We start from the raw sequence: 14,433 nt of genomic DNA, 5'->3' as shown, positions 1-14,433 counted from the left end.
GATGAGAAGAGTAGAGAGAGATGACACTAAGAGAGAGAGAGAGAGCAGAGGGGAGAAAAGAACAGACACAGCAATAAAGCCTAGATTAAGATAGCTGTAGAATCAAAAGAGAGAAAGAGGGAGAGGAGAAAGAGAGAGAGAGAGAGAGCACTGAAATCTTCCAAACAGCCCAGAGGACAGCTAGTTCTCCCATTGGCTTGATTACCAGCTAACTATTCCAGTATTAGTTTTAAATGCTCCCCTGTTAGCTCTAGTCTACAGCTGACTAACAGGCATAGGAAAAGGTGCTCTAAAGACACATGAACAGACAGGGCTGAGCAACAAATGATCGGAGGAGGACGACCCACTCTCACTGATTGAGTGATGTGTGTTCATGTGTGTGTTTATGTGTATTGGTGTGTGGGGGTGTTTTTATGCGTTTATGTGATTCTGTGTCTGTGTGGGGGGAAGGGGGGCGGGGATTGTGTGTCTGTTTGTCCGTCCATCCATGTGGGTCGGTGTGTGTGTGTGTGGGCGGGGTGTGTGTGATTGTAAGGGCCGTCTTCCGCAGGCCTGAGTAAGCATGTGCTCTCATCATGTATGACATCATCTCAGAAGTCAGTGGTTTGCCCGAGGCATTTAACAAAGGGAATAAAACCGCAGTGGATATATGCGACCTGACAGCGTTACAATCCACAGCACACACACACACACACACACACACACACACACACACACATCCTGGCTAATGTGCAATCTCTCAGACGTACTGTAAAACTGACAAACTGTAAAGTGCTTATCACAGTACCGAAATGCCTGCATTCTGGCATTCACTGAGTCCTGGCTGACAGAGCAGGATCGAGACGCTGATTTAGAAATCGACGACTTTGGGGTTCCTGTGCTCCAGGACCGTGATGCCGACCATAGCACTGTTTAACTCGTTCCCACCTTAAAAACCGGTCCTGAAGAGAGGCAAAGTTGAACGAAGAAATGTTCAGGTGTGGACGGCTACTGAGCGTCTTCAGGACTGCTTTGATAGTACATGTTTCCTAGCTCCTGCACTGACCTGGGCGTCTTCAGGACTGCTTTGATAGTACATGTTTCCTAGCTCCTGCACTGACCTGTGAAAATGAGGAAATACCCCGGAAATCAGGCAAAATATTTACTAATAACAAACCTTTGGTAACCACATGTGTTAGCAGAGAGGCTTTTGTGCAGTTTAACATAGTCAGCTGGTTGATGGACTATTTATACCAATAAAACTCAAAGGGTGAGAGTCAACAGTTCCCGATCCTCCACTGGTTCACCACAAGGGTGCGTCCTTTCCCCTCTGTTGTTTGTACTGTACACTAATGATTATCAGAGTAATCACGACTCTGGACACATCATTAGGTTGTCAGACAACTTGGTTATGGTGAGTCTTTTACAGGATGAGGAGGTGAGCCACGGCCCAGTAGTGGAGGAGTTCTTTGGATGGCGTGACCGCTCCTGCTTATAATAACTTCATGTCACAATAACCAAGGGTATGGTTAAATGAGATCCAGAAGCTCTCGCTGCCACCAAATGCAGACTCTTATAGATGGTGAGCTAGTGGAGACCGATGGTCGATACAAATATATCTTGGCCTTTTCCTTGACAGCAAACTTGAGTTTTGAGCCCAATATGTATGCTATCTTCCCAGGGGAACTCTTTTACAGATCGTTCATTGCATCCATTTTTACATTCAATATGATCTGCTGTTTCGGTAATCTAAACTTAAAGAGTAAGAACAGGCTGGGTAACATTGTGAAACAAAGTAGTAGGATCGTTGGTATGAACTTAACCTACCTTTTTTTACCTGTATCAGTCATAAGTCGTATGTAAGGCGCAATCCATTCCAACCCCCTTGGGGATAATAAAAACTACTCTACACACACATTTGCACAGCTATCTGTGCTGTGGACTACCACGACATGCTTGGATTCTTTATTAATGTTGCCCTATGTCTATGCCCCTATGACTGCATTTACACAGGAAGCCCAATTCGGATCTTTTTGCCACTAACTGGTCTTTTGACCAATCAAATCAGATATTTTGTCAAAAATTGGGGAAAATGTCAGAAATGGGCTGCCTGTGAAAATGCAGCCAAAGTAAACGGGTGAGCTAATGTAGCTGCATACCAGGGGTCTTCTGTTAATTCAAGGACATGTGATATCTTGTCGATGATTCATGACTTCCTGTATTGATTGGCTACCATTACTGATATTCATTTAATATCCATGGCCATGTCGCTATGCTCTGCTCTGTGTGTTTCAGGAACACCTGAGTCACATCGGCCCTGAAGAGTTTGTACAAGCCTTTGTTCAGAAAGACAAACTGGATAGCACTCAGGTATAGTATACGGCACTTTGTCAGTGGAAATAACATTACAATATACTGCTGTGTGAATCATTTTTTGGCCTTTTGAAAAGAGTGTGAGAGAGAGAGAGAGAGAGTGTGTTTCAGCATCACTAATTAGAAGGCAGTTCTATAGGGCCACTCAGGGGCCAGCAGGTCACTAAGGCCCCGCTCTGCCTGGGGCTCACTTTAATGATGATGACTGGACACAACACACAGTCACATACACACAGTTGCACGCACGCACACACACACACACACTAAGTTATTTTTATCTCTCCATCTCTCTTGCACACGCTCCTTTGCTCTCTTTCATTCTTTCAACTTCTCTCTCTTTATTTGCCTGTCTTTTGATGCTTTCTTGCTCTCTGTGCGCTTCTCTCTTTTTCTCTCCTTCTCTCTCTCGCTGCAGTAATTGCCCTATTTCCATTGTCTCTGCCAGCTGCTGATGACATTAACACAGGGAGGGGGTGGGTTGTTGGGTCTGTCTGTCTGTAGTTAGATAGATGCCTCCATAACATCAGACAAAACCCCTATAGCACCGATAGCTTCAACCCAGTCAGCCCACTGGGCAAACACACTGGTTGAATCAACATTTCCACGCCATTTCAATGAAATGACGTTGGACCAACATGGAATAGATGTTGAATTGAGATCTGTGTCCAGCTATAACTTATATTATCATGGTGAAATCGTTTACACTTTCAATCCACATAAAATGACAACAATGTACTCCTTTAATTATCATTGAGGGTCTGATTCAGACTCAATAGAGGAAGAGAAAAAGGAAGAAACCCATTGAGACACAGCGTAAACCGAGACCGCGCACTTGGGCAGATACTGTGTGTGACTGTGTGAGAGCGAATTCTAGCATGACGCTCATCTCAATATCTGCGGCGCTGCTCGTGGCAACACCATTTCGCCGAGTCTACCTTTAAACATACAATGAAAACAGCAACAAACAACAACAAAAAACACATCATTAAGAGATGATCGGCCCACAGAAAACATTTACACCTCTCGTCAACAGTTTTGCGACAGAGTTTTAAACTCACTAAGGGGCACTAGTACATCTAGGTGAAGGATTTCTTACAGACTGTTCCATGTCTCCGGTGCACATTGGGAAAAGGCAGTCTTGCCTAACTCGGAAAGGACCCTGGGGACTTTAAGTAGCTACCACCTAGTAGACCAAGTCTGGTGACTGCTAGTGGTGATGGAGAGCAGGCTACCAAGGTAGAGAGGGAGTTTACTCAGAAGGGCCTTGTAGATAAACACATACAAATGTAGCTGCGCGTGTAAAGCGAGGTCCAGCCCACCATTTGATACAAGATGCAATGGTGGGTTTGCAACTTGGCATTTGAAACAAAACACAAATATGCATGATAAGCTCAGTTCAGTCTCTTTAACACAGAAGAGGCTGCATGCATATACAATTAGTCACTATAATGAATTACAGAAAGAAACTGGCTTGAACAAGCTTCCTTCTAGCCTCAAAACGGTCGGCAAGCCTTGTTACGAAAATTTTAAAAAACAATTCCAGTTTAAGCTTCCTCACAAGATTATCTACATGAACTTTGTAAGACAGCTTATCGTCCAACCAAAGACCAAGGTATTTGTATGATGACACCTTTTCAATGGGTGTGCCCCAGACATCAAAATGCTAACCTTCTCTGGCTGAGAGGGAGCTCTGGTAAAGGTCATGAAGTAGACTTAACATGGACTTAGTGTAAGTCAATAAAACACGGACTTAAGTCCATGTTAAGTCTACTTATCTCAAGTCTGGATAGGTGGCCTAGTAAGGTGGCCCTCTGTGGTCCTGATTGTATGCTTGTGTCTCTTGCAGCCGTGTTTCAGTGAGCAGAAGAAGAAGACCACTAACTTGGAGGCTTATGTCAGGTGGTTCAACAGGCTGTGCTACCTGGTGGCCACTGAGATCTGCATGGTAAATGATTTCACATGTTATTCTCATCTTCGTTGTGCAATGTAGCATTACTACCCTCAGATCCCCATTGTGAGTAACACTACTACCCTCAGATCCCCATTGTGAGTAACATTACTACCCTCAGATCCCCATTGTGAGTAACATTACTACCCTCAGATCCCCATTGTGAGTAACATTACTACCCTCAGATCCCCATTGTCAGTAACATTACTACCCTCAGATCCCCATTGTGAGTAACATTACTACCCTCAGATCCCCATTGTGAGTAACTTTACTACCCTCAGATCCCCATTGTGAGTAACATTACTACCCTCAGATCCCCATTGTGAGTAGCATTACTACCCTCAGATCCCCATTGTGAGTAGCATTACTACCCTCAGATCCCCATTGTGAGTAGCATTACTACCCTCAGATCCCCATTGTGAGTAGCATTACTACCCTCAGATCCCCATTGTGAGTAGCATTACTACCCTCAGATCCCCATTGTGAGTAGCATTACTACCCTCAGATCCCCATTGTGAGTAACATTACTACCCTCAGATCCCCATTGTGAGTAGCATTACTACCCTCAGATCCCCATTGTGAGTAGCATTACTACCCTCCAATCCCCATTGTGAGTAGCATTACTACCCTCAGATCCCCATTGTGAACCCTAGATCCCCATTGTGAGTTACTACCCTCAGATCCCCATTGTGAGTAACATTACTACCCTCAGATCCCCATTGTGAGTAACATTACTACCCTCAGATCCCCATTGTGAGTAGCATTACTACCCTCAGATCCCCATTGTGAGTAGCATTACTACCCTCAGATCCCCATTGTGAGTAGCATTACTACCCTCAGATCCCCATTGTGAGTAACATTACTACCCTCAGATCCCCATTGTGAGTAGCATTACCCTCAGATCCCCATTGTGAGTAGCATTACTACCCTCAGATCCCCATTGTGAGTAGCATTACTACCCTCAGATCCCCATTGTGAGTAGCATTACTACCTCAGATCCCCATTGTGAGTAGCATTACTACCCTCAGATCCCCATTGTGAGTAGCATTACTACCCTCAGATCCCCATTGTGAGTAGCATTACTACCCTCAGATCCCCATTGTGAGTAGCATTACTACCCTCAGATCCCCATTGTGAGTAGCATTACTACCCTCAGATCCCCATTGTGAGTAGCATTACTACCCTCAGATCCCCATTGTGAGTAGCATCACTACCCTCAGATCCCCATTTGTAGCATCACTACCCTCAGATCCCCATTGTGAGTAGCATTACTACCCTCAGATCCCCATTGTGAGTAGCATTACTACCCTCAGATCCCCATTGTGAGTAGCATTACTACCCTCAGATCCCCATTGTGAGTAACATTACTACCCTCAGATCCCCATTGTGAGTAACATTACTACCCTCAGATCCCCATTGTGAGTAACATTACTACCCTCAGATCCCCATTGTGAGTAACATTACTACCCTCAGATCCCCATTGTGAGTAACATTACTACCCTCAGATCCCCATTGTGAGTAACATTACTACCCTCAGATCCCCATTGTGAGTAACATTACTACCCTCAGATCCCCATTGTGAGTAACATTACTACCCTCAGATCCCCATTGTGAGTAACATTACTACCCTCAGATCCCCATTGTGAGTAACATTACTACCCTCAGATCCCCATTGTGAGTAACATTACTACCCTCAGATCCCCATTGTGAGTACATTACTACCCTCAGATCCCCATTGTGAGTAACATTACTACCCTCAGATCCCCATTGTGAGTAGCATTACTACCCTCAGATCCCCATTGTGAGTAGCATTACTACCCTCAGATCCCCATTGTGAGTAGCATTACTACCCTCAGATCCCCATTGTGAGTAGCATTACTACCCTCAGATCCCCATTGTGAGTAGCATTACTACCCTCAGATCCCCATTGTGAGTAAGCATTACTACCCTCAGATCCCCATTGTGAGTAACATTACTACCCTCAGATCCCCATTGTGAGTAGATCCCCATTACATTACTACCCTCAGATCCCCATTGTGAGTAGCATTACTACCCTCAGATCCCCATTGTGAGTAGCATTACTACCCTCAGATCCCCATTGTGAGTAGCATTACTACCCTCAGATCCCCATTAGCATTACTACCCTCCAATCCCCATTGTGAGTAGCATTACTACCCTCAGATCCCCATTGTGAATAACATTACTACCCTCAGATCCCCATTGTGAGTAAAATTACTACCCTCAGATCCCCATTGTGAGTAGCATTACTACCCTCAGATCCCCATTGTGAGTAGCATTACTACCCTCAGATCCCCATTGTGAGTAGCATTACTACCCTCCAATCCCCATTGTGAGTAGCATTACTACCCTCAGATCCCCATTGTGAATAACATTACTACCCTCAGATCCCCATTGTGAGTAAAATTACTACCCTCAGATCCCCATTGTGAGTAGCATTACTACCCTCAGATCCCCATTGTGAGTAGCATTACTACCCTCAGATCCCCATTGTGAGTAGCATTACTACCCTCAGATCCCCATTGTGAGTAGCATTACTACCCTCAGATCCCCATTGTGAGTAGCATCACTACCCTCAGATCCCCATTGTGAGTAGCATTCCTACCCTCAGATCCCCATTGTGAGTAACATTACTACTCTCAGATCCCCATTGTGAGTAACATTACTACCCTCCAATCCCCATTGTGAGTAGCATTACTACCCTCAGATCCCCATTGTGAGTAGCATCACTACCCTCAGATCCCCATTGTGAGTAGCATCACTACCCTCAGATCCCCATTGTGAGTAGCATTACTACCCTCAGATCCCCATTGTGAGTAGCATTACTACCCTCAGATCCCCATTGTGAGTAGCATTACTACCCTCAGATCCCCATTGTGAGTAGCATTACTACCCTCAGATCCCCATTGTGAGTAGCATCACTACCCTCAGATCCCCATTGTGAGTAACATCACTACCCTCTGATCCCCATTGTGAGTAGCATCACTACCCTCAGATCCCCATTGTGAGTAGCATCACTACCCTCAGATCCCCATTGTGAGTAGCATTACTACCCTCAGATCCCCATTGTGAGTAGCATTACTACCCTCAGATCCCCATTGTGAGTAACATTACTACCCTCAGATCCCCATTGTGAGTAACATTACTACCCTCAGATCCCCATTGTGAGTAGCATTACTACCCTCAGATCCCCATTGTGAGTAACATTACTACCCTCCAATCCCCATTGTGAGTAACATTACTACCCTCAGATCCCCATTGTGAGTAACATTACTACCCTCAGATCCCCAATGTGAGTAGCATTACTACCCTCAGATCCCCATTGTGAGTAGCATTACTACCCTCAGATCCCCATTGTGAGTAGCATTACTACCCTCAGATCCCCATTGTGAGTAGCATTACTACCCTCAGATCCCCATTGTGAGTAGCATTACTACCCTCAGATCCCCATTGTGAGTAGCATTACTACCCTCAGATCCCCATTGTGAGTAGCATTACTACCCTCCAATCCCCATTGTGAGTAGCATTACTACCCTCAGATCCCCATTGTGAATAACATTACTACCCTCAGATCTCCATTGTGAGTAAAATTACTACCCTCAAATCCCCATTGTGAGTAACATTACTACCCTCAGATCCCCATTGTGAGTAGCATTACTACCCTCAGATCCCCATTGTGAGTAGCATTACTACCCTCCAATCCCCATTGTGAGTAGCATTACTACCCTCAGATCCCCATTGTGAATAACATTACTACCCTCAGATCCCCATTGTGAGTAAAATTACTACCCTCAGATCCCCATTGTGAGTAGCATTACTACCCTCAGATCCCCATTGTGAGTAGCATTACTACCCTCAGATCCCCATTGTGAGTAGCATTACTACCCTCAGATCCCCATTGTGAGTAGCATTACTACCCTCAGATCCCCATTGTGAGTAGCATCACTACCCTCAGATCCCCATTGTGAGTAGCATTCCTACCCTCAGATCCCCATTGTGAGTAACATTACTACTCTCATATCCCCATTGTGAGTAACATTACTACCCTCCAATCCCCATTGTGAGTAGCATTACTACCCTCAGATCCCCATTGTGAGTAGCATCACTACCCTCAGATCCCCATTGTGAGTAGCATCACTACCCTCAGATCCCCATTGTCAGTAGCATTACTACCCTCAGATCCCCATTGTGAGTAGCATTACTACCCTCAGATCCCCATTGTGAGTAGCATTACTACCCTCAGATCCCCATTGTGAGTAGCATTACTACCCTCAGATCCCCATTGTGAGTAGCATCACTACCCTCAGATCCCCATTGTGAGTAACATTACTACCCTCAGATCCCCATTGTGAGTAGCATCACTACCCTCAGATCCCCATTGTGAGTAGCATCACTACCCTCAGATCCCCATTGTGAGTAGCATTACTACCCTCAGATCCCCATTGTGAGTAGCATTACTACCCTCAGATCCCCATTGTGAGTAACATTACTACCCTCAGATCCCCATTGTGAGTAACATTACTACCCTCAGATCCCCATTGTGAGTAGCATTACTACCCTCAGATCCCCATTGTGAGTAACATTACTACCCTCCAATCCCCATTGTGAGTAGCATTACTACCCTCAGATCCCCATTGTGAGTAGCATCACTACCCTCAGATCCCCATTGTGAGTAGCATCACTACCCTCAGATCCCCATTGTGAGTAGCATTACTACCCTCAGATCCCCATTGTGAGTAGCATTACTACCCTCAGATCCCCATTGTGAGTAGCATTACTACCCTCAGATCCCCATTGTGAGTAGCATTACTACCCTCAGATCCCCATTGTGAGTAGCATCACTACCCTCAGATCCCCATTGTGAGTAACATTACTACCCTCAGATCCCCATTGTGAGTAGCATCACTAGCCCTCAGATCCCCATTGTGAGTAGCATCACTACCCTCAGATCCCCATTGTGAGTAGCATTACTACCCTCAGATCCCCATTGTGAGTAGCATTACTACCCTCAGATCCCCATTGTGAGTAACATTACTACCCTCAGATCCCCATTGTGAGTAACATTACTACCCTCAGATCCCCATTGTGAGTAGCATTACTACCCTCAGATCCCCATTGTGAGTAACATTACTACCCTCCGATCCCCATTGTGAGTAACATTACTACCCTCAGATCCCCATTGTGAGTAGCATTACTACCCTCAGATCCCCATTGTGAGTAGCATTACTACCCTCAGATCCCCATTGTGAGTAGCATTACTACCCTCAGATCCCCATTGTGAGTAGCATTACTACCCTCAGATCCCCATTGTGAGTAGCATTACTACCCTCAGATCCCCATTGTGAGTAACATTACTACCCTCAGATCCCCATTGTGAGTAGCATTACTACCCTCAGATCCCCATTGTGAATAACATTACTACCCTCAGATCTCCATTGTGAGTAAAATTACTACCCTCAAATCCCCATTGTGAGTAACATTACTACCCTCAGATCCCCATTGTGAGTAGCATTACTACCCTCAGATCCCCATTGTGAGTAGCATTACTACCCTCAGATCCCCATTGTGAGTAGCATTACTACCCTCAGATCCCCATTGTGAGTAACATTACTACCCTCAGATCCCCATTGTGAGTAGCATTACTACCCTCAGATCCCCATTGTGAATAACATTACTACCCTCAGATCTCCATTGTGAGTAAAATTACTACCCTCAAATCCCCATTGTGAGTAACATTACTACCCTCAGATCCCCATTGTGAGTAGCATTACTACCCTCAGATCCCCATTGTGAGTAGCATTACTACCCTCCAATCCCCATTGTGAGTAGCATTACTACCCTCAGATCCCCATTGTGAATAACATTACTACCCTCAGATCCCCATTGTGAGTAAAATTACTACCCTCAGATCCCCATTGTGAGTAGCATTACTACCCTCAGATCCCCATTGTGAGTAGCATTACTACCCTCAGATCCCCATTGTGAGTAGCATTACTACCCTCAGATCCCCATTGTGAGTAGCATTACTACCCTCAGATCCCCATTGTGAGTAGCATCACTACCCTCAGATCCCCATTGTGAGTAGCATTCCTACCCTCAGATCCCCATTGTGAGTAACATTACTACTCTCAGATCCCCATTGTGAGTAACATTACTACCCTCCAATCCCCATTGTGAGTAGCATTACTACCCTCAGATCCCCATTGTGAGTAGCATCACTACCCTCAGATCCCCATTGTGAGTAGCATCACTACCCTCAGATCCCCATTGTGAGTAGCATTACTACCATCAGATCCCCATTGTGAGTAGCATTACTACCCTCAGATCCCCATTGTGAGTAGCATTACTACCCTCAGATCCCCATTGTGAGTAGCATTACTACCCTCAGATCCCCATTGTGAGTAGCATCACTACCCTCAGATCCCCATTGTGAGTAACATTACTACCCTCAGATCCCCATTGTGAGTAGCATCACTACCCTCAGATCCCCATTGTGAGTAGCATCACTACCCTCAGATCCCCATTGTGAGTAGCATTACTACCCTCAGATCCCCATTGTGAGTAGCATTACTACCCTCAGATCCCCATTGTGAGTAGCATTACTACCCTCAGATCCCCATTGTGAGTAACATTACTACCCTCAGATCCCCATTGTGAGTAACATTACTACCCTCAGATCCCCATTGTGAGTAGCATTACTACCCTCAGATCCCCATTGTGAGTAACATTACTACCCTCAGATCCCCATTGTGAGTAGCATTACTACCCTCAGATCCCCATTGTGAGTAGCATTACTACCCTCCAATCCCCATTGTGAGTAGCATTACTACCCTCAGATCCCCATTGTGAATAACATTACTACCCTCAGATCCCCATTGTGAGTAAAATTACTACCCTCAAATCCCCATTGTGAGTAACATTACTACCCTCAGATCCCCATTGTGAGTAGCATTACTACCCTCAGATCCCCATTGTGAGTAGCATTACTACCCTCCAATCCCCATTGTGAGTAGCATTACTACCCTCAGATCCCCATTGTGAATAACATTACTACCCTCAGATCCCCATTGTGAGTAAAATTACTACCCTCAGATCCCCATTGTGAGTAGCATTACTACCCTCAGATCCCCATTGTGAGTAGCATTACTACCCTCAGATCCCCATTGTGAGTAGCATTACTACCCTCAGATCCCCATTGTGAGTAGCATTACTACCCTCAGATCCCCATTGTGAGTAGCATCACTACCCTCAGATCCCCATTGTGAGTAGCATTCCTACCCTCAGATCCCCATTGTGAGTAACATTACTACTCTCAGATCCCCATTGTGAGTAACATTACTACCCTCCAATCCCCATTTGTGAGTAGCATTACTACCCTCAGATCCCCATTGTGAGTAGCATCACTACCCTCAGATCCCCATTGTGAGTAGCATCACTACCCTCAGATCCCCATTGTGAGTAGCATTACTACCCTCAGATCCCCATTGTGAGTAGCATTACTACCCTCAGATCCCCATTGTGAGTAGCATTACTACCCTCAGATCCCCATTGTGAGTAGCATTACTACCCTCAGATCCCCATTGTGAGTAGCATCACTACCCTCAGATCCCCATTGTGAGTAACATCACTACCCTCTGATCCCCATTGTGAGTAGCATCACTACCCTCAGATCCCCATTGTGAGTAGCATCACTACCCTCAGATCCCCATTGTGAGTAGCATTACTACCCTCAGATCCCCATTGTGAGTAGCATTACTACCCTCAGATCCCCATTGTGAGTAACATTACTACCCTCAGATCCCCATTGTGAGTAACATTACTACCCTCAGATCCCCATTGTGAGTAGCATTACTACCCTCAGATCCCCATTGTGAGTAACATTACTACCCTCCAATCCCCATTGTGAGTAACATTACTACCCTCAGATCCCCATTGTGAGTAACATTACTACCCTCAGATCCCCATTGTGAGTAGCATTACTACCCTCAGATCCCCATTGTGAGTAGCATTACTACCCTCAGATCCCCATTGTGAGTAGCATTACTACCCTCAGATCCCCATTGTGAGTAGCATTACTACCCTCAGATCCCCATTGTGAGTAGCATTACTACCCTCAGATCCCCATTGTGAGTAGCATTACTACCCTCAGATCCCCATTGTGAGTAGCATTACTACCCTCAGATCCCCATTGTGAGTAGCATTACTACCCTCCAATCCCCATTGTGAGTAGCATTACTACCCTCAGATCCCCATTGTGAATAACATTACTACCCTCAGATCTCCATTGTGAGTAAAATTACTACCCTCAAATCCCCATTGTGAGTAACATTACTACCCTCAGATCCCCATTGTGAGTAGCATTACTACCCTCAGATCCCCATTGTGAGTAGCATTACTACCCTCCAATCCCCATTGTGAGTAGCATTACTACCCTCAGATCCCCATTGTGAATAACATTACTACCCTCAGATCCCCATTGTGAGTAAAATTACTACCCTCAGATCCCCATTGTGAGTAGCATTACTACCCTCAGATCCCCATTGTGAGTAGCATTACTACCCTCAGATCCCCATTGTGAGTAGCATTACTACCCTCAGATCCCCATTGTGAGTAGCATTACTACCCTCAGATCCCCATTGTGAGTAGCATCACTACCCTCAGATCCCCATTGTGAGTAGCATTCCTACCCTCAGATCCCCATTGTGAGTAACATTACTACTCTCATATCCCCATTGTGAGTAACATTACTACCCTCCAATCCCCATTGTGAGTAGCATTACTACCCTCAGATCCCCATTGTGAGTAGCATCACTACCCTCAGATCCCCATTGTGAGTAGCATCACTACCCTCAGATCCCCATTGTGAGTAGCATTACTACCCTCAGATCCCCATTGTGAGTAACATTACTACCCTCAGATCCCCATTGTGAGTAGCATTACTACCCTCAGATCCCCATTGTGAGTAGCATTACTACCCTCCAATCCCCATTGTGAGTAGCATTACTACCCTCAGATCCCCATTGTGAATAACATTACTACCCTCAGATCCCCATTGTGAGTAAAATTACTACCCTCAAATCCCCATTGTGAGTAACATTACTACCCTCAGATCCCCATTGTGAGTAGCATTACTACCCTCAGATCCCCATTGTGAGTAGCATTACTACCCTCCAATCCCCATTGTGAGTAGCATTACTACCCTCAGATCCCCATTGTGAATAACATTACTACCCTCAGATCCCCATTGTGAGTAAAATTACTACCCTCAGATCCCCATTGTGAGTAGCATTACTACCCTCAGATCCCCATTGTGAGTAGCATTACTACCCTCAGATCCCCATTGTGAGTAGCATTACTACCCTCAGATCCCCATTGTGAGTAGCATTACTACCCTCAGATCCCCATTGTGAGTAGCATCACTACCCTCAGATCCCCATTGTGAGTAGCATTCCTACCCTCAGATCCCCATTGTGAGTAACATTACTACTCTCAGATCCCCATTGTGAGTAACATTACTACCCTCCAATCCCCATTGTGAGTAGCATTACTACCCTCAGATCCCCATTGTGAGTAGCATCACTACCCTCAGATCCCCATTGTGAGTAGCATCACTACCCTCAGATCCCCATTGTGAGTAGCATTACTACCCTCAGATCCCCATTGTGAGTAGCATTACTACCCTCAGATCCCCATTGTGAGTAGCATTACTACCCTCAGATCCCCATTGTGAGTAGCATTACTACCCTCAGATCCCCATTGTGAGTAGCATCACTACCCTCAGATCCCCATTGTGAGTAACATCACTACCCTCTGATCCCCATTGTGAGTAGCATCACTACCCTCAGATCCCCATTGTGAGTAGCATCACTACCCTCAGATCCCCATTGTGAGTAGCATTACTACCCTCAGATCCCCATTGTGAGTAGCATTACTACCCTCAGATCCCCATTGTGAGTAACATTACTACCCTCAGATCCCCATTGTCAGAGTAACATTACTACCCTCAGATCCCCATTGTGAGTAGCATTACTACCCTCAGATCCCCATTGTGAGTAACATTACTACCCTCAATCCCCATTGTGAGTAACATTACTACCCTCAGATCCCCATTGTGA

At 45.4% G+C, this 14,433-nt stretch overlaps 1 protein-coding gene across 1 annotated transcript in view; it reads left to right on the top strand.

Moving 5' to 3' along the window:
- Positions 1–14,433, top strand: part of LOC115130518 (ras-GEF domain-containing family member 1C) — a 65,997-nt gene that overhangs the window by 30,843 nt on the left and 20,721 nt on the right. The window contains exons 6-7 of the mRNA XM_029661746.2: positions 2,275–2,349; positions 4,199–4,297. Coding sequence (XP_029517606.1) covers positions 2,275–2,349; positions 4,199–4,297 — 174 coding nt within the window. The remainder of the gene's footprint in view (positions 1–2,274; positions 2,350–4,198; positions 4,298–14,433) is intronic.

The sequence above is a fragment of the Oncorhynchus nerka genome, linkage group LG6 (genome assembly GCF_034236695.1).
Source record: "Oncorhynchus nerka isolate Pitt River linkage group LG6, Oner_Uvic_2.0, whole genome shotgun sequence".
Lineage (NCBI taxonomy): Eukaryota > Metazoa > Chordata > Actinopteri > Salmoniformes > Salmonidae > Oncorhynchus > Oncorhynchus nerka.
The sequence above is the reverse complement of the archived record's forward strand: the minus strand, read 5'-3'. Positions and strand labels throughout refer to the sequence as shown.